The sequence below is a fragment of the Theropithecus gelada genome, chromosome 14, assembly GCF_003255815.1.
Source record: "Theropithecus gelada isolate Dixy chromosome 14, Tgel_1.0, whole genome shotgun sequence".
Taxonomy (NCBI): domain Eukaryota; kingdom Metazoa; phylum Chordata; class Mammalia; order Primates; family Cercopithecidae; genus Theropithecus; species Theropithecus gelada.
In genome coordinates, this window is record NC_037682.1 from 103,679,831 (window position 1) to 103,704,421 (window position 24,591).

The window sequence follows — 24,591 nt, forward strand, 5'->3', positions numbered from 1 at the left end:
GTATTTTAGGCTTTCTGGGACATATGGCCACTGTTGCAAATACTCTGCCATTGTAATATGAAAGGAGGCATAAACAAGACATAAATGAATTGCAGTAAACCTTTAATCAATAAAAATAGGCAGAGGGCAGGATTTGGCCCATTGCCCACTCCTACTCCAGGTATCTGGTCTGTTTCTTCAAGCTGTTAATTTGAGCTAAAGGTATAGGAGACTGGAAGAGTAGATAGGAAATATTACCTGGTTGGGATTATAGGGTAGGAGTGAGCATTTGGGTGGTTACTGGCTGAAATGCAGTCTTTTATTTCAGAATATCTAAAATGTTTTTCTTTTTCTAGGTTTGATGTGGCTAGCATGATGTCTGTTACACTCAGTTGTGATCACCGGGTGGTGGATGGAGCAGTTGGAGCCCAGTGGCTTGCTGAGTTTAGAAAGTACCTTGAAAAACCTGTCACCATGTTGTTGTAACTAACTCAAGAATTTCTAAACTCTCCCAGGTCACAGTGATTCATTCTTATCAAGATATTTATGTTATTAAACAGGTGGTTCTTTTTATTTTAACCAGTTATTTTTATTATTGAGTCTGTCCAGATAAGCTATTTATAATGGGCATTACTGAATTTTTAAAATGCCAATTACACCCAAATATTGTGCACATTTAATAATCCGACACCAGATTTTTAGCTCTGTACTCCTAATTAAGGGACATGTGGCCTTGCCTAGCCCTCTGGTGATAAGTACTTCCACAAGGAAATGTAGAATAGGTAGAACCTAAAGAAAAGGACATAAAGGTAACCCGGATGGAACCTTGAAATTCTGAAATTTAATCACCTAAAATGTTCTCCTTAGATGTGAGAGAAGGAGAAATCAGGAAAATTAATTCTCGTGGGGGAAGGGCTTGAATTGAAGCTTTACTTTAGAATTTAACCCTGGTTTGAAATTTTCCATTACATGATCTTGGTTTACCATCGATGGGAAGGGTAGAAAACTTCAAGGAAAATAAGTGAAATTTTCAAAGTCAACATTTTCTTAGACCTTTTCAGCTGATTGTTTATTTTTCTATGAATCCCTATACATGGTTGTTTCCCCTCCTCTTGAGATAATCTAAATATAAACCAGCTACTTGATATAAATGAGAATTTGTGTGAATATTTATTTAAACAAATGTGTAATTTTGAGTACAGAATTCAACAGTTACCTCCAAAAGAGAAACATTCTTAATAGAATTTAACAGAAGTTGTGAAACTAAAATTTTCCAAGATTAACTGGTAGTTCATTGTAAATGAACCTAATGAACAGAATTTATTACTTCACTGTGGAAAATGCTGTCAAATAACTGAGGAATAGATATGGAATAAGTGTACATATGTAAAATATGGTTACTAGAGTTAGATATGTGCCAAAGTTCATTTATCCCAAATCCTGTCTGAAAAGAAGAGGAGGGGTACATTAGTAAACATTTTGGAGTGCTTAAAAATGCCAAAAACAAAATGGTAGTTTCTACTTGGATAAAGTAAAAAAGTTAAATGTGTTTAAGAGTGTTATGTGTCCCTCTACTCCAGCATCGTCCCATGTAAAATAAGAAAGCCCTAAAATACTGTTGGAGAGAAAAAATTAACTAGGTTGCTACCTTATTAGCCTAAGTACTTTTTTCCATTTTGTTAGATTTTGCCTGCCTTTTGGAGGGAAGGAGGGAGGCGATATTCTGGATTATAAAAATGAATTGGGAACATTATCACAATTCTAGACTTTCTATTAATATTTATGTGTTTTAATAAATGTTTGAAATTATTTATGACTACTTAAAATGAATCTGACCAGTGCTTCTTGTATATGTAATATGTGGAGTTAGCCCCTGAAATTTGCTTTAAGTGTTTCAGTGTTGAATCTGTTTCTAAATATTCATTATTACATGGTGCACAAGTGACACTCCATATATTCCACACAGACTTTTACCTTGCTGTATTATTATGAAAACAATACATTAATCTGATTTTTCAGTAATTAGTAATTTTAGGTTGAAAATTATCCAAAAGAAACAAGTTTATCACAAGGGACCATCATCAATATGATGCAAATCTGGTTCAAACATTCAAAACTTCAAAGAGAATTCATCTTTCGCTAATGCTTGTGGTTCTGTTGTTCCCTTGAAAAAATAAAAATAAAAATTAGTTGCCTTCTAATAAACATTGTTGAGTTAAAAATTAATCTGAGCTATAATCTAAATCTGAATTCAGTCTCTTACCAGAACTGAAAGAAAAAAGTTTTAATAAGAAAGAAATAGTGTTTTTGGTTCATATGTGATTATTTAAAAATTAAAGTATAAATCTTCAATATGTCTGGTTTAAGTTTTGATCTGTTGGTAATTATTTTCACATTTAAATTATTTAGATCTAGGGACAGCCACGTATGTATAAGCTTGCAATACAGATAAATTTTGAGTTTATGTAATTGGTAAAATATGGACTGCATTTAGGAGAATATAATCTAACACTTGAAGCTCAAAGAGTTCCTGAAGCACCCCATGTTGGGGTGTGAAACTTATTACCAAGATGGAAAGTGTGGTCTGGTTGTGTTAGGTGATTTATTCCCAATTCTGAAGGTTGTGATTGTGAAGTTAGTTAGGGTATCCCAAGGCATGATCTAGAAAGGAGTAAACAAGTACGTTAGAGAGATAGGAGGAATGTTCATCATGTGTAATGCACAAGTCCTGGAATACATGGGGAAATCATCATCACTACTGATAAGTGATCTAAAATGAATTCTGTAGAAAAATCTGGTTTCCAAATTTCTTTTTTTTTTTGAGATGGAGTTTCGCTCTGTCACCCAGGCTGGAGTCCAGTGGTGCGGTATCAGTGCACTGCAACCTCCGCCTCCTGGGTTCAAGCAGTTCTTCTGCCTCACCCTCCCAAGTAGCTGATATTACAGGCGCGTGCCACCACGCCCAGCTAATTTTTTGTATTTTTAGTAGAGATGGGGTTTCACCATGTTAGCCAGGATGGTCTCTATCTCCTGACCTTGTGATCTGCCCCCTTGGCCTCCCAAAGTGTTGGGATTACAGGTGTGAGCCACCGTGCCCAGCCTCCAAGTTTTGAATTTTGAGAAAAAAATCTTAGTAAGATTCCAATTTAAACCAGTCCATAGTTCATTATTAGTTAATGCCCTTCCTGGGCCCTATTTTGTTTTTTGTAGGGAGGGGAAGGTAGAGCTGTTTTTATTAATATAAAATGAGTGAGAATATTTTGGAAAATAACTAGAATGTAAATTTTACCACTTTAAGTATATTAGGTCTTGATGTGCATTTTAATGAGTATACAAACACAGATACTGATGTAAGTACTGAGTGCAAGGGTAGAGATTCACTTCTATGTGGTTAGGAATTTTTAGGAAATACATTTTGGTAGTGATTTTGTAGGAGGAAAGATAAGGTGAGACTCACGTTTTTTTGAGGGTTGAGAATAGGTTTGTTAATTTTAGGACATGATACAGTTCCAGAAATTTTTCAGGAGATAAATTATCCTGTTGCTAGTAGAATTTAAATCCAGGCCAGGCCTTCAAAAAGGAGATTTGAGGCAAGGGGGAAAAAAACCCCAAAAATCCAGACCAGGCTTAAGAAAGTTATATTTGCTTTTAGGCCAGACCCAGTGGCTCACGCCTGTAATCTCAGCACTTTCGGAGGCCGAGGTGGGCAGATCACTTGAGGTCAGGAGTTTGAGACCAGCCTGGCCAACATGGTGAGACCTAGTCTCTGCTAAAAATACAAAAATTTAGCCGGGCATGGTGGCAGGTACCTGTAATCCCAGCTACTGGGGAGGTTGAGGCAGGAGAATCACTTGAAACCTGGGGTGGGGCAGGGGTAGGGGGCAGAGGTTGCAGTGAGCCAAGATCGCGCCACTGCACTCCAGCCTGGGTGACAGAGCGAGACTGTCAAAAAAAAAAAAAATTTGTATTTGCTTTTAAATGTCATGTATCAGTTATTTCTGTTATACAACATTAGTTTCTATAGTTAAAAAGTTTTAAAATTAGTAAGAACTTTAGCCTGTATGTTGAACTAGAAACTTTATTACAAGGATAATTAAAGGAAACTTGTATCTAGAAAAGATAATTAAGGGATGTGTAAAGTCTATATAGCTTACTTGGTGTATAAATTGGATAGTTGGTACCTTTGTATTTCAGAGCTTAGAAGAGATGAATGATAGTTGAAAGTACATCACTTTTGTACTTCTGATCATTTCTTTAGGAGAAAAGCACTTGTCGCAATGTCAACTACTTTTTTTGTTCAAATACGAGATACATTTTGCATGCTGGGCACAATGGCTCACGCCTGTAATCTCAGCACTTTGGGAGGCCAGGGAGGGTGGATCACCTGAGGTCAGGAGTTCGAAACCAGCCTGGCCAACATGGAGAAACCCCGTCTCTACTAAGTATACGAAAATTAGCTAGGGGAGGTGGCGGGCGCCTGTAATCCCAGCTACTCTGGAGGCTGAGGCAGGAGAATCGCTTGAACCCAGGAGGTGGAGGTTTCAGTGAGCAGAGATTGTACCACTGCATTCCAGCCTGGGCAACAGCAAGACTCCATCTCAAAAACAAACAAACAAACAAACAAAAAAAAAAATATATATATATATTTTGTTTGCTGTTACTATGTCATTGTATCCAATCTATCGACAAGTCTATATCTGATACTAAAATGTCTGGCTGGGTAGCTGGGTCTCCTGGCAGAGTTGTTTAACTGAAGTACAGAGGTTAGGGACTGGGTGCGGTAGCTCACGTCTGTAATGCCAGCACTGCGAGGCTGAGGCAGATGGATCACTTGAGGTCAGGAGTTTGAGACCAGCCTGGCCAACATGGTGAAACCCTTTCTCTACTAAAAATGCAAAAACTAGCCAGGCGTGGTGGCACATGCCTGTGGTCCCAGCTACTAAGGAGGCTGAGATAGGATCGCTTGAACCTGGGAGGCGAAGGTTGCAGTGAGTTGAGATTGTGCCACTGTACTCCAGCCTGGGCAACACAGCGAGACTCAGTCTCAATTAGTACAGAGGTTAAATAGGCTTGAATATTATATTTGGCCCTGTATTTTTATTATTGGAGGAGACTCACTGATACAACCTACCCTGGTAAAAAAAACTTCTTGCACAGTCTGGAATTTTTTTCCTGATATAAAAATTTACTAGAGACTTTTTCAAGCAGTAAACCAAGAGTTCTCACTTGTTACTTGGAAACAATTAGAATTTCCCCAAATGATAAGTTACTTAAGATATTTTTAAAACAGGTGTGTCATGGCAATAGTTTTTAATAGTTTCTGGTTGATGTTTATTTGAGAAGAAGAAGTGAGTTTAAAAATATAAGACATGGCCAGGCGTGGTGTCTCCTGCCTGTAATCCCAGCACTTCCTTTGGGAGGCCGGGGCAGGTGGATCACCTGAGGTCAGGAGTTGGAGACCAACCTAGTCAACAGGGTGAAACCCTGTCTCTACTAAAAATACAAAAAAATAGCCGGGTGTGGTAGTGCGTGCCTGTAATCCCAGCTACTCGGGAGGCTGAGGCAGGAGAATCGCTTGAGCTCGGGAGGTGGAGGTTGCAGTGAGCTGAGATCGTGCCATTGCACTCCAGCCTGGGCAACAAGAGCGAAACGCTGTCTCAAAAAAAGTACATGTATATATAATCATAATAACTGAAGAGAAAATCTCAGTCAAAATGAACTTAGAAAATAATGGAATTAGTGTTTAAGATAAACTACTACCGCTTTAGCCATAACGAAGGTCCTTTAATTCACATGACTTTAGCACTGAAAACTAAAACATGATGCTCTTCTTTTACACCAAAGGCATTGTGATGATTAGCGTGGAGTTTTCTTTGATAAATTTTGCTGTAGTCATTTCAGTATCAATAGGTTTTGGAAGATTCAGATGTAATCTGTACTTCTCAGATACTTCAATCAACAAATCATCCTAAGAATAATAAACCAAGAGATTTATTTCCTGCTTAAAATTTGCGATACTAACTTACTGGTCCCAGTTATTCACTCCTTTCCCATAAGAAGATCCCATTTGTTGCCATGTGACTAGGAATGAGCAAAAAATTACTGTTGTAAATCCCTTAGATTTTAAGGTGGTTACTGCTGCTCACTACATCACATGTTAACTGATACAGCACCATAGTAGAGTGTTGCCATCCGAAATTATGTGGGCTGACCAGCAAACAGCAAGGAAACTTACTGGAGCCTGGAAAGGTAGTGATCCATGTTTCATAATGATGAAGGCTTTAGTGAAACTAGCATAGTAATTTGGATGACAAACACTCTGTGCCTAGTTGATCTGTGGCTTTAGATGAAGAAGTGGGAAAATAGATGGTTGGTAACATGTTGGTTCTGTTCACTACATTTAACAGGATATTACAAGAAAGATAAGCTTAGAATGGACCATGTTGCAAGTTGAATTAAAAGGGTGGCTTAAAGTGCAATGGCTCACACCTGTAATCCCAGCACCTTGGCAGGCCGAGGGCGGGTGGATCACTTGAGGCCAGGAGTTCGAGACCAACCTGGGCAAAATGGCAAAACCCTGTCTCTACTAAAAATACAAAAATTAGCCAGGCTTGGTGGCACGTGCCTGTAATCCCAGCTACTCGGGAGGCTGAGTCAGGAGAATCACTTTAACCTGGGAGGCAGAGGTTGCCCAACAGTAAGGTGAGATGGTGCCACTACACTCCAGCCTGGGCAATAGAGACTCTGTCTCAAAAAAAAAAAAAAATGGATTTTATAAAGCCCCAAAATTCTAAGACTCAGTGACTGAAAAGTAGAACTAATTTTTATTTTCAGCCAGTAAGGGATAAAATTGATAAATTATTTCTATCAACCAAGACTGATTAAGGCAATATAGAGGCAAAGATTAAACCTTTATGCTTTGTTAAAACCTCTGATTTTTTTTTTTTTTTTTTTTTTGGAGACAGAGTCTCGCTCTGTTGCCCAGGCTGGAGTGCAGTGGCTTGATCTCGGCTCACTGCAACTTCTGCCTCCTGGGTTCAAGCAATTCTCCTGCCTCAGCCTCCCGAATACCTGGGACTACAGGCGCCCACCACCACGCCCGGCTAATTTTTTTTGTATTTTAGTAGAGACAGGGTTTCACCACGTTGCCCAGGCTGGTCTCGAACCCCTGAGCTCAGGCAATCTGCCCCCATCGGCCTCCCAAAGTGCTAGGATTACAGGCGTAAGTCACCATGCCTGGCTGAAACCTCTGAATGTATTACGGTGAACTTCAGTAAATCCTTACATTTGGCTAAAATAACAGCAATTAAGTCTAAAGAGACAGGTAAGTCTTGGAAATACGGGCAATGTCTAAAAAGGAATCATGGGTATCACTGACTGGAATCTAAATGCTACCAGCTTGGACTAAAAGAAACTGACTTCAAAATTTAAAACAATCCTTTGAGCCCCAAGATACCAGGAGCAGAAACCAGGCTGAAAAGGCTACTTAGCATCTGAGAATGGCACATTCTTCAATACTCTTCAGATGTGGCCAAGGTGGATAGTGGGAAAGGGAAAAAAAAAAAAAGAAAACATCCTCCTGAAGACTGAAGAAAGGTCGTGGAAAACAATGGAACTGGGGAGCTAGGTAATTACAGAACTTTCTCAAGGAACCTTAAGTAAGAACATCCTCTCACCTCCAGAAAAGGAGCCCTCACAATGCCTGCCTACTAGGATTTCAGAATTGCTGTGCACCAGTAACTGCAGTGTGCCTCTTATTTTTCCCATTTCTGAATTGAGATGGTTAATTATGGTTATCTTCTCCCCATTCCACATTTCATGATGGATGGGACTGAGGGAGCACATAACTTTTCTTTACATGTCTTAGTCCATGGCTCAAGAGGAAGAGAATGCAAAATTCTGTCCTTTGGAGTCTGATACTGGGATTAGAGGTGTTTTCCTTCCAGAAAGAAGCAAATATTTGCAACCGAGAGTGTAGACTGTGGTAGATTGTAGGACTGACTCTATTTGCTCTTCTGTAAGAGGATAGTATATCCCTGCCATATGACTTCCTGTGACTGTCTGTGAGAATACACTTCTCAGTCCTACTGATGTAGAATTGGCCTTGTGACTTATTTTGGCCAATGGAGCGTGAGTAGAAGTGATACCATGAAGTGTCATGTCTAAGTAGAAGTATTACCATCCATTGCATGGTTTGATCATTTCTATTTTCCCTTTGCCGAGATGTGAATGGCACATCTCAAATGGGAATTGCTCCTTCACCGGGTAATCTGAGCAAATCATTGTAAGCCCCTAAAATTATGTAGTTTGTTACTATGGCATAATGATTGCTGGCCGATACACATTTACAGTATTATCTATTCAACTTACCTCAGAAACACTAAGGTCACAGAGAGAGACAGAATTAATACCAGGTAATTCAACTTTCAACTCAGTTTTCAGAGGTTTCTCATTGTGATCATGCACAATTTTTAGTTCATAGGCTGGTATCTTTATCTCCACCTGGATTTCAGTACTGGAAATCTCTTCTATCAGACACACTGCTTTGCCTGAAACTTGGTCTTTTCGGAGTAACAGCTGAGGAAAATGATCTGGATTGCTCATAGTACTGCTTCGTATCTGTCCAAGAGTTAGTTCTTTATGAAAAAAAGGGTGGAGGGGAGATAAAAAAATTAATCCACAACATAAAATACTATGAGCTGTAATATATGTGGTGTTAGAGATGGTAGATAAAGCTGCAGTTAAGGGAATCTTAAGACAAAAGAATCTTAAACTAAATAATTTGATTGCAAATTTTTCAGGATTTAAAAATCAAGGATATGATATTTCTAATATCTAATATTTACATTTTTCTATCTTAAGTTTCTCACCTTTTAAAATAGAGATTTCTAGTTTTCAAAATGTATACAGGATGCAAAAAAATCTTAAAGCAGTTTAATTTTCCATTTACAATCATCAACTTACCCCTTCTCATTTTTTCTCTTAAATCTATGGAATCAGTTTGGATTCCCATCAGATTTTGTTTCATTCTTTGAATGCTTCCTTTTATTCTAAATTTGGTAATATGGTAAGAGTGTGAGAGGGTGAACTGGAATTGCTCCTCAATACATTTCATGGCCATCTGAATTAACTGATTTTTTTTCACTTGGTTCTTTTCTGCTGCCTGAAGAACATCAGGATTGTAGGCAACATCAATGATCGTGTAAGCATCTGTGTGTGTAAATGAAAGGGTATGAAATGAAGATAAATTGTTGCACTAATGATACTGTCAGGCAATATATTAAACCATATTCCTGATAAAGCTAGAGAATATTCCTGTATTTTTCAGAGGTAATCACAGTAGTGCTACAGCAATTATGACATTTCCTGGCACTTTTACATGGATTAAAACAGCGCATCTTACTACAAAAGTTAAACAGTATTAAATTTGCATAAAGGTACACTAATTGTAATTCTGTTATCACCAAATAAAGAATTTTACTTGAAATGCTCTCAACCAAGTAAAATCTTGTCCATTCCTAATAAAATTTGTACAATGTGCTTTCTCTCCCTTAATTATTTGTACCTGATGTCTCAGTTGTATCTTCTGGTTTGCCAACAGTTAGAGGTACTGGATGAGTGGCTGATTGGGGAGCTGGGATCCTTGTCCACTGACACAGGTTGATAAAAAGTATTTTTTCTTTTGGTTTCTGGAAAGCAAATAATTTTGCACATCTCAAAACCTAGTTTAAAACCATTTAAGACCAGGCATGGTGGCTCATGCCTGTAATCCCAGCACTTTGTGGGGGCCGAGGTGCCTGGATCACCTGAGGTCAGGAATTTGAGACCAGCCTGGCCAACATGGTGAAACCCCATTTCTACTAAAAATACAAAAGTCCGCCAGGTGTGGTGGCAGATACCTGTAATCCCAGCTACTCGGGAGGCTGAGGCAGGAAAATCGCTTGAACCCGGGAGGCGAAGATTGCAGTGAGCCAAGATTGTGCCATTGCACTCCAGCCTAGGTATTAAAATTGTGTTTGATTATACTGTTGTTACTTGATTTCCCCAAGGCTGCTGGCTTTTAATCAGGAAACCAGACCAGGGTGGTGGCTCACGTATGTTACCGTAGTACTTTGAGAGGCCGAGGTAGGAGGGTCGCTTGAGGCCTAGGAGTTCGAGACTAGCCTGGGAAACATAGGGAGATCCTGTCTCTACAAAAATAATTTAAAAATTAGCCAGGTGTGGTGGTGCCCACCTGTGATCCCAGCTACTTGGGAGGCTGAGGTGGAAGGATCGCTTGGGCTGCAATGAACTATGATTGTGAGCTGTGATTGTGCCACTGCACTCCAGCTTCAGCGACAGAGCCAGCAAAACCCTATCTCAAAAAAAAAAAAAAAAAAAAGTCTGCTGGGCGTGGTGGCTCATGCCTATAATCACAGCACTTTGGGAGGCTGAGGCGGGTGGATCACCTGAGGTCAGGAGTTCAAGACCAGCCTGGCCAACATGGTGAAACCCTGTCTTTACTAATAATACAAAAATTAGCCAGGCATGGTAGTGCACACCTGTAATCCCAGCTACTTGGGAGGCTGAGGCAGGAGAATCGCTTGAACCCAGGAGGCGGAGGTTGCAGTGAGCCAAGACCATGCCATTGCACTCCAGCCTGGGTGACAGAGCAAAACTCCGTCTCAAAAAAAAAAAAAAAAAAAAAAAAAGATAGCAATGCCTAAGTGCAAAGTATTCTGTGGTTACTCTGGGATCATTTTATTCAAGACCTCCCCATCCCTGGCACCAACTTGACATACCAGAATCCTGGTCTGTAGACAAAGCTGTGGTTCTGGGTCAGCACAGAGCTGTTTCCCTTCTTTCAGCTGCTGTTGAATAAACTTCTCATAGCCCTCAGGGTCACTTTCAGCTAGATCATCTAGGAGGTTCCAAAATTGAGTAACTTGGGTGAGCAGGCCCTTTGAGGATGTCTCCATGACTGATGAGTAGTGAATAATTTTCTTAAGCCTGTGGAAAGACATGACTTCGTGTAATTGTTGATTCATTTCTGCTTTGGGGAGGCGGAATGGGCCAGGAATTGTTTGGGTGAAGTTAGGATTTAGCATTTGTGTCTAAAAGATTGTGGATCAGCAGCACCACTTTATGTTTTCCTTATTCTTTAATTATCTAGTACCTCTTCCTAAATTCTCACATTGTCCTCTCAGATAAGACTTTACTTCTACTTGGACCCTGACAAGTCAGAGTAATCATTTTAAATCTGGGTTTCCTTATCTTCTTGTTCCAACACCTCACTGACTGGTGGCTCCCCAGTTCTGAAATTGCCAGAGGTGTGTATGGGGTGAGGGCCACATGACACTTCCTTAATCCTCATTATAGTTTAGTAATTCAAAGCATGGACTTGCGAGCCAGAATGCCTAGATTCCGGTCTTAGTTCTATCTCTCACTAGCTGTATGACCTTGAGCAATTAAATGTGTGTTTGTGTATATATATATATACACATACACATACATATACATATATATATATTCCTCTTACTATGTTCAAAATGAAGACGATAATACCTATATCATAGGGTTATTGCGAGGATTAAGGAAGCTAATAGAGAGGCTGGGACACTTCTCTACGTCTTCAGATAACTCTCCTTAGCCTCTTCTCCCATTGGAGAGGTGTCCCACAGCATCTTTAGAATGAAGCAAAAAGGTTTAGATTCTTCAACTACTGTGTAAGGGTTACGCTAAATGGGAAGCTTAACTAACGGGTAATCATTCCACAGGTCTGCAAACCCACCTCTTCTCTGTTCTAACGGGTAGTCATTCTATAGGCTGGCAAACCCACCTCTTCTCTCAGCTCCTTGACAAACCGCGACGCCTGTTACCAGGGTAACCAGCCTGGGTACAACATCTAATTGGGTCCGGGGAGTTTCAGGTAGAAAAGTCTCCTCATATCTAGTTCCGGAATGTCCCCCTTCTGGTACCAGGCTTGCTTTTCAGTTGGGCCCGACCCACTTCTCTTCCAGGAAAGCGCCCGCCTCCCTTCTGCACCCGTCAACCTCTGGAGTGTCCTGAAAACCCTCCCTTCTGGGAGTCTCTGGGCTGCCTGTTGGTGGGACGATTTCTCAGGAGCACCACTTCCGGCCTGAGAAGGAAGTCTCCTCCTTTTTCTCCCAAACCGCTTCTTCCCCCCTATCCCCCGCCACGCGAGGCAGCGGCGCACGGTATGGGTGTGTTTGTGTGTATTTGTGTGGGGAGGGCGTTTGGAGGGGAGGTTACCGGGAGCTCCGAGGCCGCTGGGGGACAGGGATCCCGGTGACAAAGATGGGGATATTTCCTCTGTCTTCCACTTGGAAACCTCAACCCCCGCTTCAGGCCCCCTAGATACTTCCTGGGGCCCAACCGAAGGCCATAGCCATCCAAAGCGTTCCCATCCTTTCTGGGGAGTGAAACTTACCCCCGGGGTTCGTCCCAGAGGAGCGTGAGGGGGGAATGCCCGGGTCAACCGGGCTGTCCGAATTCCGCGCCGGCTCAGTCTCCGGCCTCAGTCCGCGAGAGAGATCTGCCTGTCGATCTGGGCTGGGGGAAAGGCGGCAGTGGCCTGGGCCACAGGTGAGGGCAGATTAACCAGTGGGAAGGCTGCGTTTTCACGAAGGACTCGGGTGAAGCTGCAGAGCTGCCTTTGAGCCCTGACTCCTTGGCTTCCTGGGTCGGAGGAGATCTTGTAATGGAGTGGTTCTTCGTCTCACTAACAAGATGCCTGATTTCCTCAGGATCAAGGGGTGAGTGAGCGTTGGGGTGGTTGCACAAAGCCCGTGCTAGCTACACACGAAAATATTCTTGTCATCTAGTTTTTGGAAGCTTCCGTACCAAGTAGGAAATAAAATGCTCCCAAATGGAGAAGTTTAGGACATCTTTGCATTTGATGTTTTGAGTCATCAGTTTCTGTTACTGTTGACACCTGTGGTTCCTGATACTCTCAAATCTACGTATTTGCTTCACTGCAAACTAATATTGGGATTGGAGGTTTGATTTTTAATCTAGACATTGATATACATCATTTGCCTGGGACTATGTGGCTTGGGGCATGACAAGTTTAAGGGAACTTCATCTACAAAATAGGGATGGAGATATTTGCCTCATATAAAAAATAGTTATGAGGATTAAATAAAATGGTGCTCGTGAAAGCACTTAATTTTATGCAGTCTTGTGCATTTTCAAAGAACTTTAATGTACATTATCTCCTTTCATCTCACATTAGTGTGTTTAGGCATTTCCCTCTTTTAATGGTAAAGGGAAAACTATTATTTAGGATCTCTGACTTCTAGTTCAGTGATCTTTCCTTTACCTCATGCTTCTTTATAAAATTTAAGAAAAGATAAAGTAATAAAATAAATTATTACTAAACGTTATTTGTTGATTCATTTCAGACTGAAGAATGTCCCGGATTCCACTGGGGAAAGTTCTCCTGAGGAATGTCATCCGGCACACAGATGCTCACAATAAGGTGGGAGGTACAACCTAGTTACTCCTCAGTGCTTACTGAAAGCAAGCAGTGTGCCAAGCATTATTTTGGCACAACTGGGAGATACAAAGAATATTCTTGTCATCTAGTCTTTGAAAGCTTTTGTACAAAGTAGGAAATAAAATGATGAATAAAATAGATAATTATAATTATAATATAGTTTGATAAGTACTGTATAACAGAGATATTTGCAAAGTGCTTTGGAGCACTAAGGAGGAAATAATAAAATCTACCCCGGGGAATTAGAAAAGATTTTACAGAATTAGTGGTATTTGAGCTGCTGACATTTAAACTGGTTCTTGAATAAGTATAAGCTTACTAGGTATGAAAGATCATTCTGGATAGAGAGCATCATGCATTAATATGGCAACAAGAAAGAGCATTAATCACTCAGGGCATGGCAAGAAATTTTCCAGAAAGCGGGGAATGAAGGGATAGGCGCAGAAGATAAGGCCTCAGTGGTCATTAGAGTTGGATTGTGATGTTTGGAACTGAGACTTTTTCCTCTAGGCAGTAAAGAAGCCATCAAATGTTTTTAAACAGGATGTGACATGATCATAGTTATATTTTAGAAAGATGGTTTGTCAGATGGGTGGGGAATGAATCAGATGGGGAGAAACAGTAGGGAGATTAATTAGGAGGCAATTGCAGTATTACAGGTGAGAGGTGATGAGGGTTCGCGTGAAATTAGTGACAGCAGGGATAAAGAAGAGGAATTTAGGAGATAGAGTCCAAAGAACTTGGTGGCTAATTAGATGATAATGATAAGAATGGAATCTAATTCAGTTGACCCTTGAACAATGCAGGGGTTAGGGGCATCAACGCCCTGAATAGTCGAAAATCCATGTATAACTTTTTACTCCCTCAAAACTTAAGTGCCAATAGCCTGCTACTGACTGAAAGCCATAGCAATACCATAAACAGTGGATTAACACATATTTTTTATGTTACATGTATTATATACTGTATTCTTATAGTAAAGTAGCTAGAGAAAAGAACATTTTATTAAGAAAATCACATTGAGTAGGCTGAGGAGGAAGAAGAGGGGCTTGTTTTGCTATCTCACAGGTGGCAGAGGTGGAAGCAAATCTGAGGATAAGTGGACCTGCACAGTTGAGATCGCTGTTGTTCAAGGTCAACTGTGTAACCACCTATGTGACTGGGTGGGTGATGATGATTCTGTTCATTGGGATAAAGAACAAAAAAGGGGACAATTATGATAGGAAAGGTAATTTGGTTTTCAACATGTTGATGGTGAGGTGCTTATAGGATGTCCAAGCAGTTGAAAATTCAGACTTGGAGTAGAGGAGAAAAGTTGGGGCTGAACATAAAGGTTTCGGGATTATTGATGTATAGGTTGATGATAAGAGGTCATGAGAGTAGATGAGGTCACCTAGGAGAGCACATATAATGAAAAGAGGGCCAAGGCACCTGGTTTAGTTTTCTTCAGTAAACTACTACTTTTGGTTTGATCATATTATTACTATCATATCACCTGATTTTTAAAATTATGGACAAGGGTAAAACTGTTACCCCAAGCTGCCTGTGCCATTATGTTAACCTGCCCCTAGTTGTATAGTAAGCTTAGATTTAAAATGGCAACTAGAAAAAGATAAATCTAGCACAGATCTAATGAAATTATGCAGGAAGACTTAGAAATAAAATGTGTTCTTGTTCTTTGGGTAATCACATTCTGCTTTTCAAGAAATTCTCTAGCAGCCATACTGTTTATTTTATTTTTGACAAAAATTATGTTGTGAGAAGAGATTTATAGCTTAGGGAGTTTAAAGACCTGTCCTTACTAGTTTTTTGACTTTGGTAAAATCTCTGAGCTTTTGTTTCTTTACAGTAAAATGTAATAATGGTAGCTGCTTTATTTTCCTCATGAGATTGCTTAAAGTTCAATTGAGATGATATAATTAAAATCACATTGCATTTTGGAAATGTGGCATTATCATTTGCTAATTGCAGCATAATTGCAAAATTGATAAGGTGATGTTTATGCAGGGGTTTAAAAATTCTATTGGGGAATAATTCTAGATATTTGAGATTTACTGGATTGGACTGTTCAGCCACTTTCTAGAGAAACCAATTTGTTTTCCAGGTTCCTGATCATAGCCCAGTCTGTAGCCCAATAATTAGTCAGATTGTATTTTCAGTTAGTTACTTTTTTTTTTTTTTAAACCAAGTCTCACTCTGTAGCCCAGGCTGGAGTGCAGTGGCACAGTGAGACGGAGTTTCGCTCTTGTTACCCAGGCTGGAGTGCAATGGTGTGGTCTCGGCTCACCGCAGCCTTCGCCTCCCGGGTTCAAGGATTCTGCTGCCTCAGCCTCCTGAGTAGCTGGGATTACAGGTGCATGCTACCGTGCCCAGCTAATTTTTGTATTTTTATTAGAGACGGGGTTTCACCATGTTGGTCAGGCTGCTGTCAAACTTCTGACCTCATGATCTGCCTGCTTCGGCCTCTCACAGTGCTGGGATTACAGGTGTGAGCCACTGCGCCCGGCCAGTTAGTTACTTTTCTGTAATGTAAAGTTATTTTTAGTAACTTATTTTTATTTCTTTCCTTTTCAAAAATTCTAGATTCAGGAGGAATCAGATATGTGGAAAATAAGAGAACTGGAAAAACAGATGGAAGATGCTTACCGGGGGACCAAAAGGAAGATGCTACCCAGCAGTTCAAGGTGAAGTTGCAGCTCTGAGAACTAAAATAATTCTCATCTTTTTCAGAATCATCAACTTTTGTTTAAAAATACTTTGGTATATTAAGGATAGATGAATTTAGTTCTGTGAGTCCTTAAGCCTTTCCTCTTTCGTAAATCTAGGCATAAAGATAATGGCTATGATGCATATGCCCCCACTCTTTGTACTTATTTACAATGGAGAGTTAAAAAAATTCTCCCTGAACAATTATGAATGTGTAGGGTTCTGTGGCTTCTAACCTTACCTGATAGCTTTTAACTTAAGATTTTCTACTGGAATCTTGTGGTCACTAAGCTGATCAGTCATTCCTTTCTCTATTAATTTTTCATTCTTTCAGGCTTTTCTTTTTGTAGCTGGGACTGCAGGTGCATGCCACTCTGCCTAGCTATTTTTTTTTTTTTTTGTAGAGGCAGTGTCTTGCTGTGTTCCCCAGGCTGGTATAGAATCCTGGGCTCACACAGTCCTCCCACCTCAACCTCCCAGTGTTCGGATTATAAGCGTGAGCCACTTGCCCAGCCTCAGACTTTTCTTCACCCTATGTATTCACCCTCTTCACCAGATCAACAGCCTTTTCACATTACCTTAATAGCTTGAGTGTAAATATGAAGGATTATGCAAGGTTAGTTGTGTTTTCCTTGTGGAGAGGCCTAGGAATGCTTGAATAATTGGGAACATCCTTATATGCTTGTAAGTGTAAGAGCTACATATATAAGAAATACTTAAACTCTTTAGGAGCAGGGCTTGTGATTTTCTCATTTGCTGCTATATTCCTGCCCGCTAGACCAATACCTGGTACATAAGAGGCCCTTACAATTTTTTTTTTTTTTTGAGATGGAGTTTCGCTCTTGTTACCCAGGCTGGAGTGCAGTGGTGTGGTCTTGGCTCACTACAACCTCCGCCTCCTGGGTTCAGGCAATTATTCTGCCTCAGCCTCCCAATCAGCTGGGATTACAGGCACCTGTCACCATGCCTGACTAATTGTTGTATTTTTAGTAGAGACAGGGTTTCACCATGTTGGCCAGGCTGGTCTCGAACTCCTGAGCTCAAAGTGATCCACCCGCCTAGGCCTTCCAAAGTGCTGGGATTACAGGTGTGAGCCACTGGGCCTGGCCCCTTACGAATTTTTGATAACTGATTAGCAGCTTACTGGCTAGTTAGTAGAAGTGGTAAATAGAAGCTGGATCAATGGTTCTCAACTTTTTTCCTACTCAACTATTCCCATGGGTTAGACCTTGTTCCCACTGTTATTGGGACCTCTCTATAGTAAGTTGCTGGTTTGCACAGAGGGAAGTGTATTTCAGAATCTCTAGGGTAGTTTGAAGTGTCCCTAGCTATGATTATGTTCTGCTTCCCTCTTTGCATGCCTTCCTAGTTGAGAATCAGCGAGTGAACTATCACATGACAGTCCAGAGTTGATTTCATCTCTCTATGCTTTGCAATAGGATGTGTACTAATGGTCAGATTTTTTTTTTTTCCTGAGTCTCACTCTGTTGCCCAGGCTGGAGTGCAATGGCGTGATCTGGGCTCACTGCAACCTCTGCCTCCCCGGGTTCAGGCAATTTTCCTGCCTCAGCCTCCTAAGTAGCTGGTACTATAGGTGTGCACCACTACACCTACTTTTTTTGTATTTTTAGTAGAGACAGGGTTTCACCATGTTGCCCAGGCTAGTCTTGAACTCCTGACCTCAAGTGATCCACTTGCCCTGGCCTCCCAACGTGCTGGGATTACAGACATGAGCCACTGCACCTGGCCTGGTCAGATTTTTTTCCACTGGACTTTACAAATGTACAGAGAGGAACAGATAAAGTGCTGGGATTAGAGGCATGAGCCACCACAGTAGGCCTGGTCAGATTTCTTCCATTGGACTTTACAGATGTATAGAGAGGAACAGATGTCTTTACCTTTTTTTTTTTTTTTTTAAACAGTATCATGTTGTTTCCTTCCCCCTCAGCTTGTTCCATGAGTTTTGTGCATGATGTTCCATAAAGTAAACTCACAGATTGTTTTTACATCTAAAAGTTCTTCTGCTTTCTCTTTTAGCCGGATGCGCAGTGATGGTTTTGATGAAGAAAGTCAAAGAGACTATTGGAGGCCAAAGAATGAAATTTCTGGGACACTGGAAGATGATTTTCTTAAGGCAAAATCCTGGAACAAGAAGTTATATGATTATGAAGCTAACATGCCAGACAGGTTTGTGATTAATTCCTGTGAGCATTAATATTTGGCCTGAGAATGTGTACGTATCAAAATTAATTGTCCCCACAAAAAACTTGTGTACAAATGTTCATACCAGCATTATTAATAATGGCCCCAAAAAATAATGGCCAAGTAATCCAAATGTCTGTCAACTGATGAATGGGTAAACAAAATGTGATATATCCATACAATGGAATATTATTTGGCAGTAAAAGAAATGAAGTACAGATATATGTTACAACATGGATAAACCTTGAAAACATTATGCTAAGTGAGAAGAAAGAAGCCAAGTCACAAAAGACCACATATTGTATGATTCTATGTATGTACTCTGTCCACACATAACTGTATGAATCCATTTATGTGGTAGGCAATTCCATAGAGACAGAAGGTAGATTAGTGATTGCCCTGGGCTGGAGGCACTACACTTTGAATTCCATGATATGTGAATTTATACTTCAATAAAGTTGTTATTTAAAAAGAAATAGGCCAGGTGCAGTGGCTCACGCCTGTAATCCCAGTACTTGGGAGGCCAAGGCGGGTGGATCACGAGGTCAAGAGATTGAGACCATCCTAGCTACCATGGTGAAACCCCATCTCTACTAAAAATACAAAAATTAGCTGTGCGTGGTGGCATGAGCCTGTAGTCCCAGCTACTTGGGAGGCTGAGGCAGGGGAATCGCTTGAAACGAGGAGGTGGAGGTTGCAGTTGAGCCGAGATTGCACCACTGCACTCCAGCCTGGCAACTGAGTGAGACTCTGTCTCAAGAAAAAAAGAAAAAAAAATAAAAAATAAGGCTGGGTGCGGTGGCTCATGCCTGTAATCCCAGCACTTTGGGAGGCCGAAGCGGGCGGATCATGAGGTCAGGAGTTCGAGACCAGCCTTGGCAACATAATGAAACCCCGTCTCTACTAAAAATATAAAAATTAGCTGGGCATGATGGCACGTGCCTGTAGTCCCAGCCACTTGGGAGGCCGAGGCAGGAGAATCACTTGAAACCCGGAGGCGGGGGTTGCAGTGAGCCGAGATCGTGCCACTGTACTCCAGCCTGGGCAACAGAGAGAGACTCCATCTCAAAAAAAAAAAATTGTCCCCATGTAGACAGCATGATATTATGAAGTGTTTTTGGAAAAGTGCTTCACCGCTAAAGAGCAGAGTGTAAGGTTCGTTAGTGTTTCTTAAAACAATGGCAAGTTCTCTTACAAATGGACCAAAGAATCTTCTGTGTCTTAAATGATAGTGCACAATACAGGAAATGTAGCTGTTACTGAGCTGTAATGTGGGCTTGGTTCTACCATATCTCTATTTTGTGTTTATGTTTGTGTATGCATGTACTCCAAAGTCTTTCTAATTTCCAAAAACGTATACATTGCTTTAACAATACATATGGTGTGTCATATTACAGATGGGGTCACAGTGGTTATAAAGAGTTATACCCTGAAGAATTTGAAACAGACAGGTAAGGAAAATGGGCTTACCAAAAGAAACTAAGATGGTACAAAATCTGTATTATAAATTGATTTTCTAACTTTTACAAAGAATATACTTGCCATTGAAAATGTAGCTAGAGAAACAATAGGTGATTTAGTTAGGAGGTGATCCCTGTTTTGCCATTCTGTGGTTGATGTCTGGCATGTCTGTAAGCATTTTGGTTTTTATATATAGTACTCCATACAGTAACCCAGTATGGCAGCTCAGAATTTTTACCTTCATTTTAAAGAAGAGGAAACAAAAACTCAATGAGAATATTAAAGTGTTAAAGTATATGTTAAAGTGCTGATTTAAAATTCAGATGTTAATCTCAATTTTTTTATCTAGAATGCAAAATATTAAAATAATATGCTTTTTTTTACATAAAAGCTTCTATTTTTTACTTTTTTATTAGTAGTGATCAGCAAGATATTACCAACGGGAAAAAAACATCTCCCCAGGTAAAGTCATCTACCCATGAATCCCACAAACACAAGAAGTCAAAGAAATCCCACAAAAAAAAGCAGAAAAAAAGGTCACACAAAAAACAGAAGAAAAGCAAAAAGGAAGCCACAGATATAACAGCAGATTCCTCGAGTGAGTTCTCAGAAGAAACGGGGGCTTCTGGTACGAGGAAAAGGAAACAACCACATAAGCGCAAGAAAAAATCCAGGAAAAAGTCTCTCAAAAAACCTGCTTTATTCTTAGAGGCAGAAGGTAACACTTCACATTCAGATGATTCAGCATCCAGCAGTTCTGAAGAAAGTGAGGAAAGAGACACTAAGAAAACCAAAAGGAAAAAGAGAGAGAAAAAAGTCCATACGCCTGTAGCCAACAGTGAAATACAGGAGAGGACAAACAAACGCACAAATTGGAAAGTAGCTACAGATGAAAGGTCTGCTGAGAGTTCAGAGGATGACTAAATGGGAAACACTTTTGTTTTCCACATGACTGTCGATATTTACAGTTCTTACTTCTTGTGGTTTTGCCAGTGACTCTTGTTCAGCACAGGGCCTGAGGTCAGAGCTGTCTTGTGCCATCCTTATGTTCTGACAGACTTCTTGTCTTCTATTTTGGCGTTAAGCTTGATCCCCTTTTCTTGTTAAAGGGGAATCTGGTATTTTGTTATGAAGGTTTCTTGAAGAGGTTATTTTTTTTGCATTAATTACGTTTAGTGTAGAGTGCATATACAGCAAATTAAAAGACCCAGAAAGCTGGATCCAATAGTGACCTGGGTACACCAATCAGAATATTGAATTTGGGGAAGTCAAGGGCTGGGATCAAGAGGTGGATTGGAACTAATGCCGTGTAGGATGGTATGACAAGGCAACACTATATTGCTCTCTGTTTATATAGCAGGTGTCACAACTGACTTGTCTTTAGCCTTGGTGCTTTGATCCTTCTGTATTTTGACCCCACAAGTGTGGTCCAGTTTACTTAATCAGGAAATGGGCCGAAGAACAAACCTTTTCCCTTCATGATAACATCCATAGACAACTTACTAGAAGGGACTAGAGTTTTCACAAATTTCCCTGCTGGACGGGGCAGATAGCTATACTTAGTATACGCCTAAACATGGTTAATTGGATAGTAAATGGTTTTCTAGTTCCATTGCTGTATATTTGCCTAAATGGACTTGTGTTCAAATTATTTCTTCAGTTGTCATAGATAACCCTCTACCAAATGGGGAAGAATTAGGAAATAATCATGTTGTCTAATAGTACTCTGGATTCAGGGCAGCAACTGCCATTTAAATGTTGTCTTGTTTATTTCTAAATCTGTTAATGAAGTTTCGGTTTTCCCTGAAACTAAGTTGAATTATTTTCCAAAACAAAATAGGCTTCTCAGGGACATATCCACTTCTTCCCAGTCTGCCTTTGGATTAAAGCACCAAGCAGAGACCACATTATTTCCCTTCGCTATACTGTGATCCTTAGTATGTTCAATTCTTAAGAAACCAAAATATCACTGAAAGAAGGCTGGCAGAACACAGGTGAATTTTTTCACTATGGGAAGAAAGATCAAGTGACATATTGTTATTTTTTCCTGGTTGTCACTTAATGGGCTGAGTAAAAAGCTTGAAAACTCACTTTTGGTCTTGGTTCTGCCACTCATTGGTTATGAGGAGGCCCAGAGCAGGTAAGTTCACCTTCCTGGCCTTACTTTCCTGATGTGTAATACAGAATTACTTCACGGTAGCATGACAGTATAAGACACCAGCAGTAGATACAACTATGATGACATTCCATGAGTTGGTATTTTTAGTTCTAACTGCTAAATTTGTTCTCTTTACGGGACAGATTTCTAATAAAGTGCTTGGTCTTGAAATACATGGTTGGACAGAGGTGCCCTATCCCTTAACTATGAGCAGGTGCTACCTTTTGGGATATTTATTTGAAAATTTAATACTTTGGTACTCAATTGTCAATGTTCCATGGTGTGTATTTTTATTTTGGGGATTAGTGGGGGCCTAAAGGGAGAGGAATAGTCTCTTAATTACTACCTCTTAACCTAAAGCAATTATTTTGTTCCTGGAGCAAGTTAAATCTTTGTTGGAAGGAGCTTTGGCCATATATTTTTTAGCATGCGTTGTTTTTGTGCCCTGAAAGTACTGGTTTAAGCACAGACTCAGGAAAATGGGCCAGTATAACAGGCCATCTCCAGGAAATTAGCTCTATTTGGGTCCTGACCTTCTCTTCCTGCCAAGCTAGCAGGCTTGCTCTTTCCCAAGGAATACACATCTTGCCTTTTTTTTTTTTTTTTTTTTGCCATGTTTACCTTTTCTTGGTCGTGTATAAGCAATAAAGCTGTTTTTTGTTCTTCACCTTTCTTAACCCCAAATTTTCTTCTATGCCTTAGGCTTTGATGGTTCTTCCAACCCCCTTAATATGGCTTAGGGTGGTTTTGCAAAAACCTACAATCCCCCATTTGCACTACTGGCCATGGAACATTTATTTCTAGTGTTCCTGCCAATCAGAGATCTCTATATTAAATTCTAAAATGGGATTAAAAGAAGAGTTGGAGAATTCACACTTATTGAGTAACTGACGTGGTAACAACCTGGAATTTCTGAATTCCAAATAAATAAATTTCACTCTTTGAACATTTCATCTTTTACTTTTTAGCACCAACAGACTTGATAACAGCCTGATGCTCATCTGACAATGGGTTGACAGCCTTCCCCCACAGGCCCTTAAGTCTGCTTAATAACAAGTCCTTTGCTTCTGTCATTCTCCTGGGGGATGGCCTACTGCCCTCCTTTCTGTACAATCTGGGCAAACCGACTGGTGATGGCAAGAGTGGTGTCAATGAAGCGGTCTACACAGCTGGAGAGACAATTTTCAGTGCGAGAGTCTAGGCGATTCCCTGGCTTCTCCACACATTTATCCCAACATAACTCCATGAAGTGATGCACCTAAAAGGAAAGAAAAAGAGTAACCATTTGGGTCTGCAGATAGACCTAACTCTTGTTTATTAACTTCTCACTTTTTGACACCTGACAAAACCATTCTTTAAATCAACCACGGAGTCACTTTAGGCTCTTCTCTTTCTTCATTTCCTAATTAGTCACCAATATTGATCCAGATCCTCGTCCCTACAGATGGTACATTCTCAGGTAGGACTAATAACCTTTTATATTCCCCAAAGTAGCTAGCACCAGTGTGAACAAACTAGGGAACCAATTAATTTCCCCAAACTATTGCACTCATTCCAAACCTATCCCCTAGACAAGGTAATTATTCCATTAACCTTTTGGGGGTTATGGATCCACTCCCCAGAAGAATGCACATACAGGCACAGAAATTATGTGCACTTTCATTTGCATGTTCAGGGCCCAAAGATTTCTAGCCAGGGTTCTTGCTGGTCATCCTCCAAGCACCCTCTTCCTCCCACCCACAAGGAAAAAAAATAACCCAAGAGCTTACTATTTATGAGGCTGGTTACTAAGAAATCAGTTCTCTCTAAGGTCCTCAAGGATAGCTGTCATCACCTCCCATTTGAGGCGTGATTACGTAGTCCAAGGTCATGTAGCCAGCAAGAAGTCAGGCCGGGTTAGAACCATGTCCGAAGGGCTCCAAACCCTTGTTCTAATCCATACTCTACAGCGACTACTTCAGAGTCCACCTTCCTCCAATAATGTTCTAGTCGTTTTCAAATACATTGTCGCATATGGTCCTCACAATTCAGTGAGGCAGTGGGGTGACGGCGAAACCAAAACCCAAAGTGGATTAGTATCTTTTCTACAGGCACGTGGCCTGCAAGGAGCAGAGGGAGGATGAGAACCCAGATCTTTTGAATGCCAGCCCAGTCATATCGCCGGCTAACTAGGCTCTCGTACCCTTGCGTCGCCCAAATCTTCTTCCCTGCTTTACACCTTTTCTTTTCTCCACGCTACGCTTACATAGCCGGCGCCTGAGCACTACCAGTCACTAGGGACAGGAGAGCCATAACTTGTCTTTTGTGAGGGGAATGGGATGCAGCCGGGATCGAGCACCAGTGAGCCGCCAGTGTACAGACCTGCGAGCGTGCCCAGGACCAGCAAGGAAGGTGGAACTTCCTTTCCCTTCACCCTCCCCGCCCCCGCACCTGTGCAGTAAACTGCGCCTTCTGCTGTTCGGCGGCCACCAGGCGCTGCAACTCAGCTTCATCAGCTTCACCCAGCTCCGCCATTGTTCGCCTCAGGCTCGCCACTTTCCGACAACCGTGTTTGCGCAAGCGCGACGGGTGTGCCCCGCCTATCCAC

The 24,591-nt window shown here is 40.8% G+C and overlaps 4 protein-coding genes across 13 annotated transcripts in view; 2 read left to right on the plus strand and 2 right to left on the minus strand.

The window, feature by feature from the left end:
• Nucleotides 1-2,180, plus strand: part of DLAT (dihydrolipoamide S-acetyltransferase) — a 39,883-nt gene extending 37,703 nt beyond the window's left edge. For both annotated transcript variants that reach the window (XM_025356276.1, XM_025356277.1), the window contains exon 14: nucleotides 336-2,180. In XM_025356276.1, the coding sequence (XP_025212061.1) occupies nucleotides 336-465 (130 nt within the window). In that variant the 3' untranslated portion in view covers nucleotides 466-2,180. The remainder of the gene's footprint in view (nucleotides 1-335) is intronic.
• Nucleotides 1,932-12,094, minus strand: PIH1D2 (PIH1 domain containing 2). Of its 3 annotated transcripts, none has more exons than XM_025356281.1 (6): nucleotides 11,798-12,094; nucleotides 10,761-10,968; nucleotides 9,545-9,668; nucleotides 8,944-9,189; nucleotides 8,350-8,615; nucleotides 1,932-2,143 (listed from the first exon to the last, which is right to left on the minus strand). In XM_025356281.1, the coding sequence occupies exons 2-6, from the start codon at nucleotides 10,935-10,937 to the stop codon at nucleotides 2,090-2,092; spliced, it is 867 nt and encodes a 288-aa protein (XP_025212066.1). In that variant the 5' UTR covers nucleotides 10,938-10,968; nucleotides 11,798-12,094; the 3' UTR covers nucleotides 1,932-2,089. The 3 variants fall into 3 exon arrangements, with proteins under 3 accessions (XP_025212066.1, XP_025212065.1, XP_025212064.1); XM_025356280.1 differs by lacking the exon at nucleotides 1,932-2,143 and adding an exon at nucleotides 5,747-5,947; XM_025356279.1 differs by lacking the exon at nucleotides 1,932-2,143 and adding an exon at nucleotides 5,747-5,947 and having other exon boundaries at nucleotides 10,761-10,984; nucleotides 11,798-11,803.
• Nucleotides 11,904-22,950, plus strand: NKAPD1 (NKAP domain containing 1). 7 transcript variants are annotated; one of them, XM_025356283.1, is made up of 6 exons: nucleotides 11,904-12,176; nucleotides 13,383-13,459; nucleotides 16,061-16,161; nucleotides 18,221-18,370; nucleotides 19,783-19,836; nucleotides 20,263-22,950. In XM_025356283.1, the coding sequence occupies exons 2-6, from the start codon at nucleotides 13,391-13,393 to the stop codon at nucleotides 20,768-20,770; spliced, it is 882 nt and encodes a 293-aa protein (XP_025212068.1). In that variant the 5' UTR covers nucleotides 11,904-12,176; nucleotides 13,383-13,390; the 3' UTR covers nucleotides 20,771-22,950. The 7 variants fall into 7 exon arrangements, with proteins under 7 accessions (XP_025212068.1, XP_025212071.1, XP_025212072.1 ...); XM_025356286.1 differs by having other exon boundaries at nucleotides 20,266-22,950; XM_025356287.1 differs by having other exon boundaries at nucleotides 12,062-12,734; nucleotides 13,383-13,500.
• On the minus strand, nucleotides 21,887-24,587 carry TIMM8B (translocase of inner mitochondrial membrane 8 homolog B). The gene is made up of 2 exons (XM_025356297.1): nucleotides 24,435-24,587; nucleotides 21,887-23,262 (listed from the first exon to the last, which is right to left on the minus strand). Exons 1-2 carry the CDS (start codon nucleotides 24,516-24,518, stop codon nucleotides 23,095-23,097), a joined length of 252 nt encoding a protein of 83 aa, XP_025212082.1. The 5' UTR covers nucleotides 24,519-24,587; the 3' UTR covers nucleotides 21,887-23,094.
• Between the last annotated feature and the right edge of the window lie 4 nt (nucleotides 24,588-24,591).

Coding starts and splice junctions, on each gene's coding strand:
- PIH1D2 (XM_025356279.1), bottom strand. CDS start 10,982: ATGTCTTTCCACAGGCTTAAGAAAATTATTCACTACTCATCAGTCATG. Junction 9,669..10,760: donor GTCTACAGACCAGGATTCTG/GTATGTCAAGTT, acceptor TTTGCTTTCCAG/AAACCAAAAGAAAAAATACT. Junction 8,616..8,943: donor AAGAGAAAAAATGAGAAGGG/GTAAGTTGATGA, acceptor TTTTTCATAAAG/AACTAACTCTTGGACAGATA.
- NKAPD1 (XM_025356283.1), top strand. CDS start 13,391: ATGTCCCGGATTCCACTGGGGAAAGTTCTCCTGAGGAATGTCATCCGG. Junction 16,162..18,220: donor ATGCTACCCAGCAGTTCAAG/GTGAAGTTGCAG, acceptor TTTCTCTTTTAG/CCGGATGCGCAGTGATGGTT. Junction 19,837..20,262: donor GAAGAATTTGAAACAGACAG/GTAAGGAAAATG, acceptor CTTTTTTATTAG/TAGTGATCAGCAAGATATTA.
- TIMM8B (XM_025356297.1), bottom strand. CDS start 24,518: ATGGCGGAGCTGGGTGAAGCTGATGAAGCTGAGTTGCAGCGCCTGGTG. Junction 23,263..24,434: donor AGGCGCAGTTTACTGCACAG/GTGCGGGGGCGG, acceptor CTTTCCTTTTAG/GTGCATCACTTCATGGAGTT.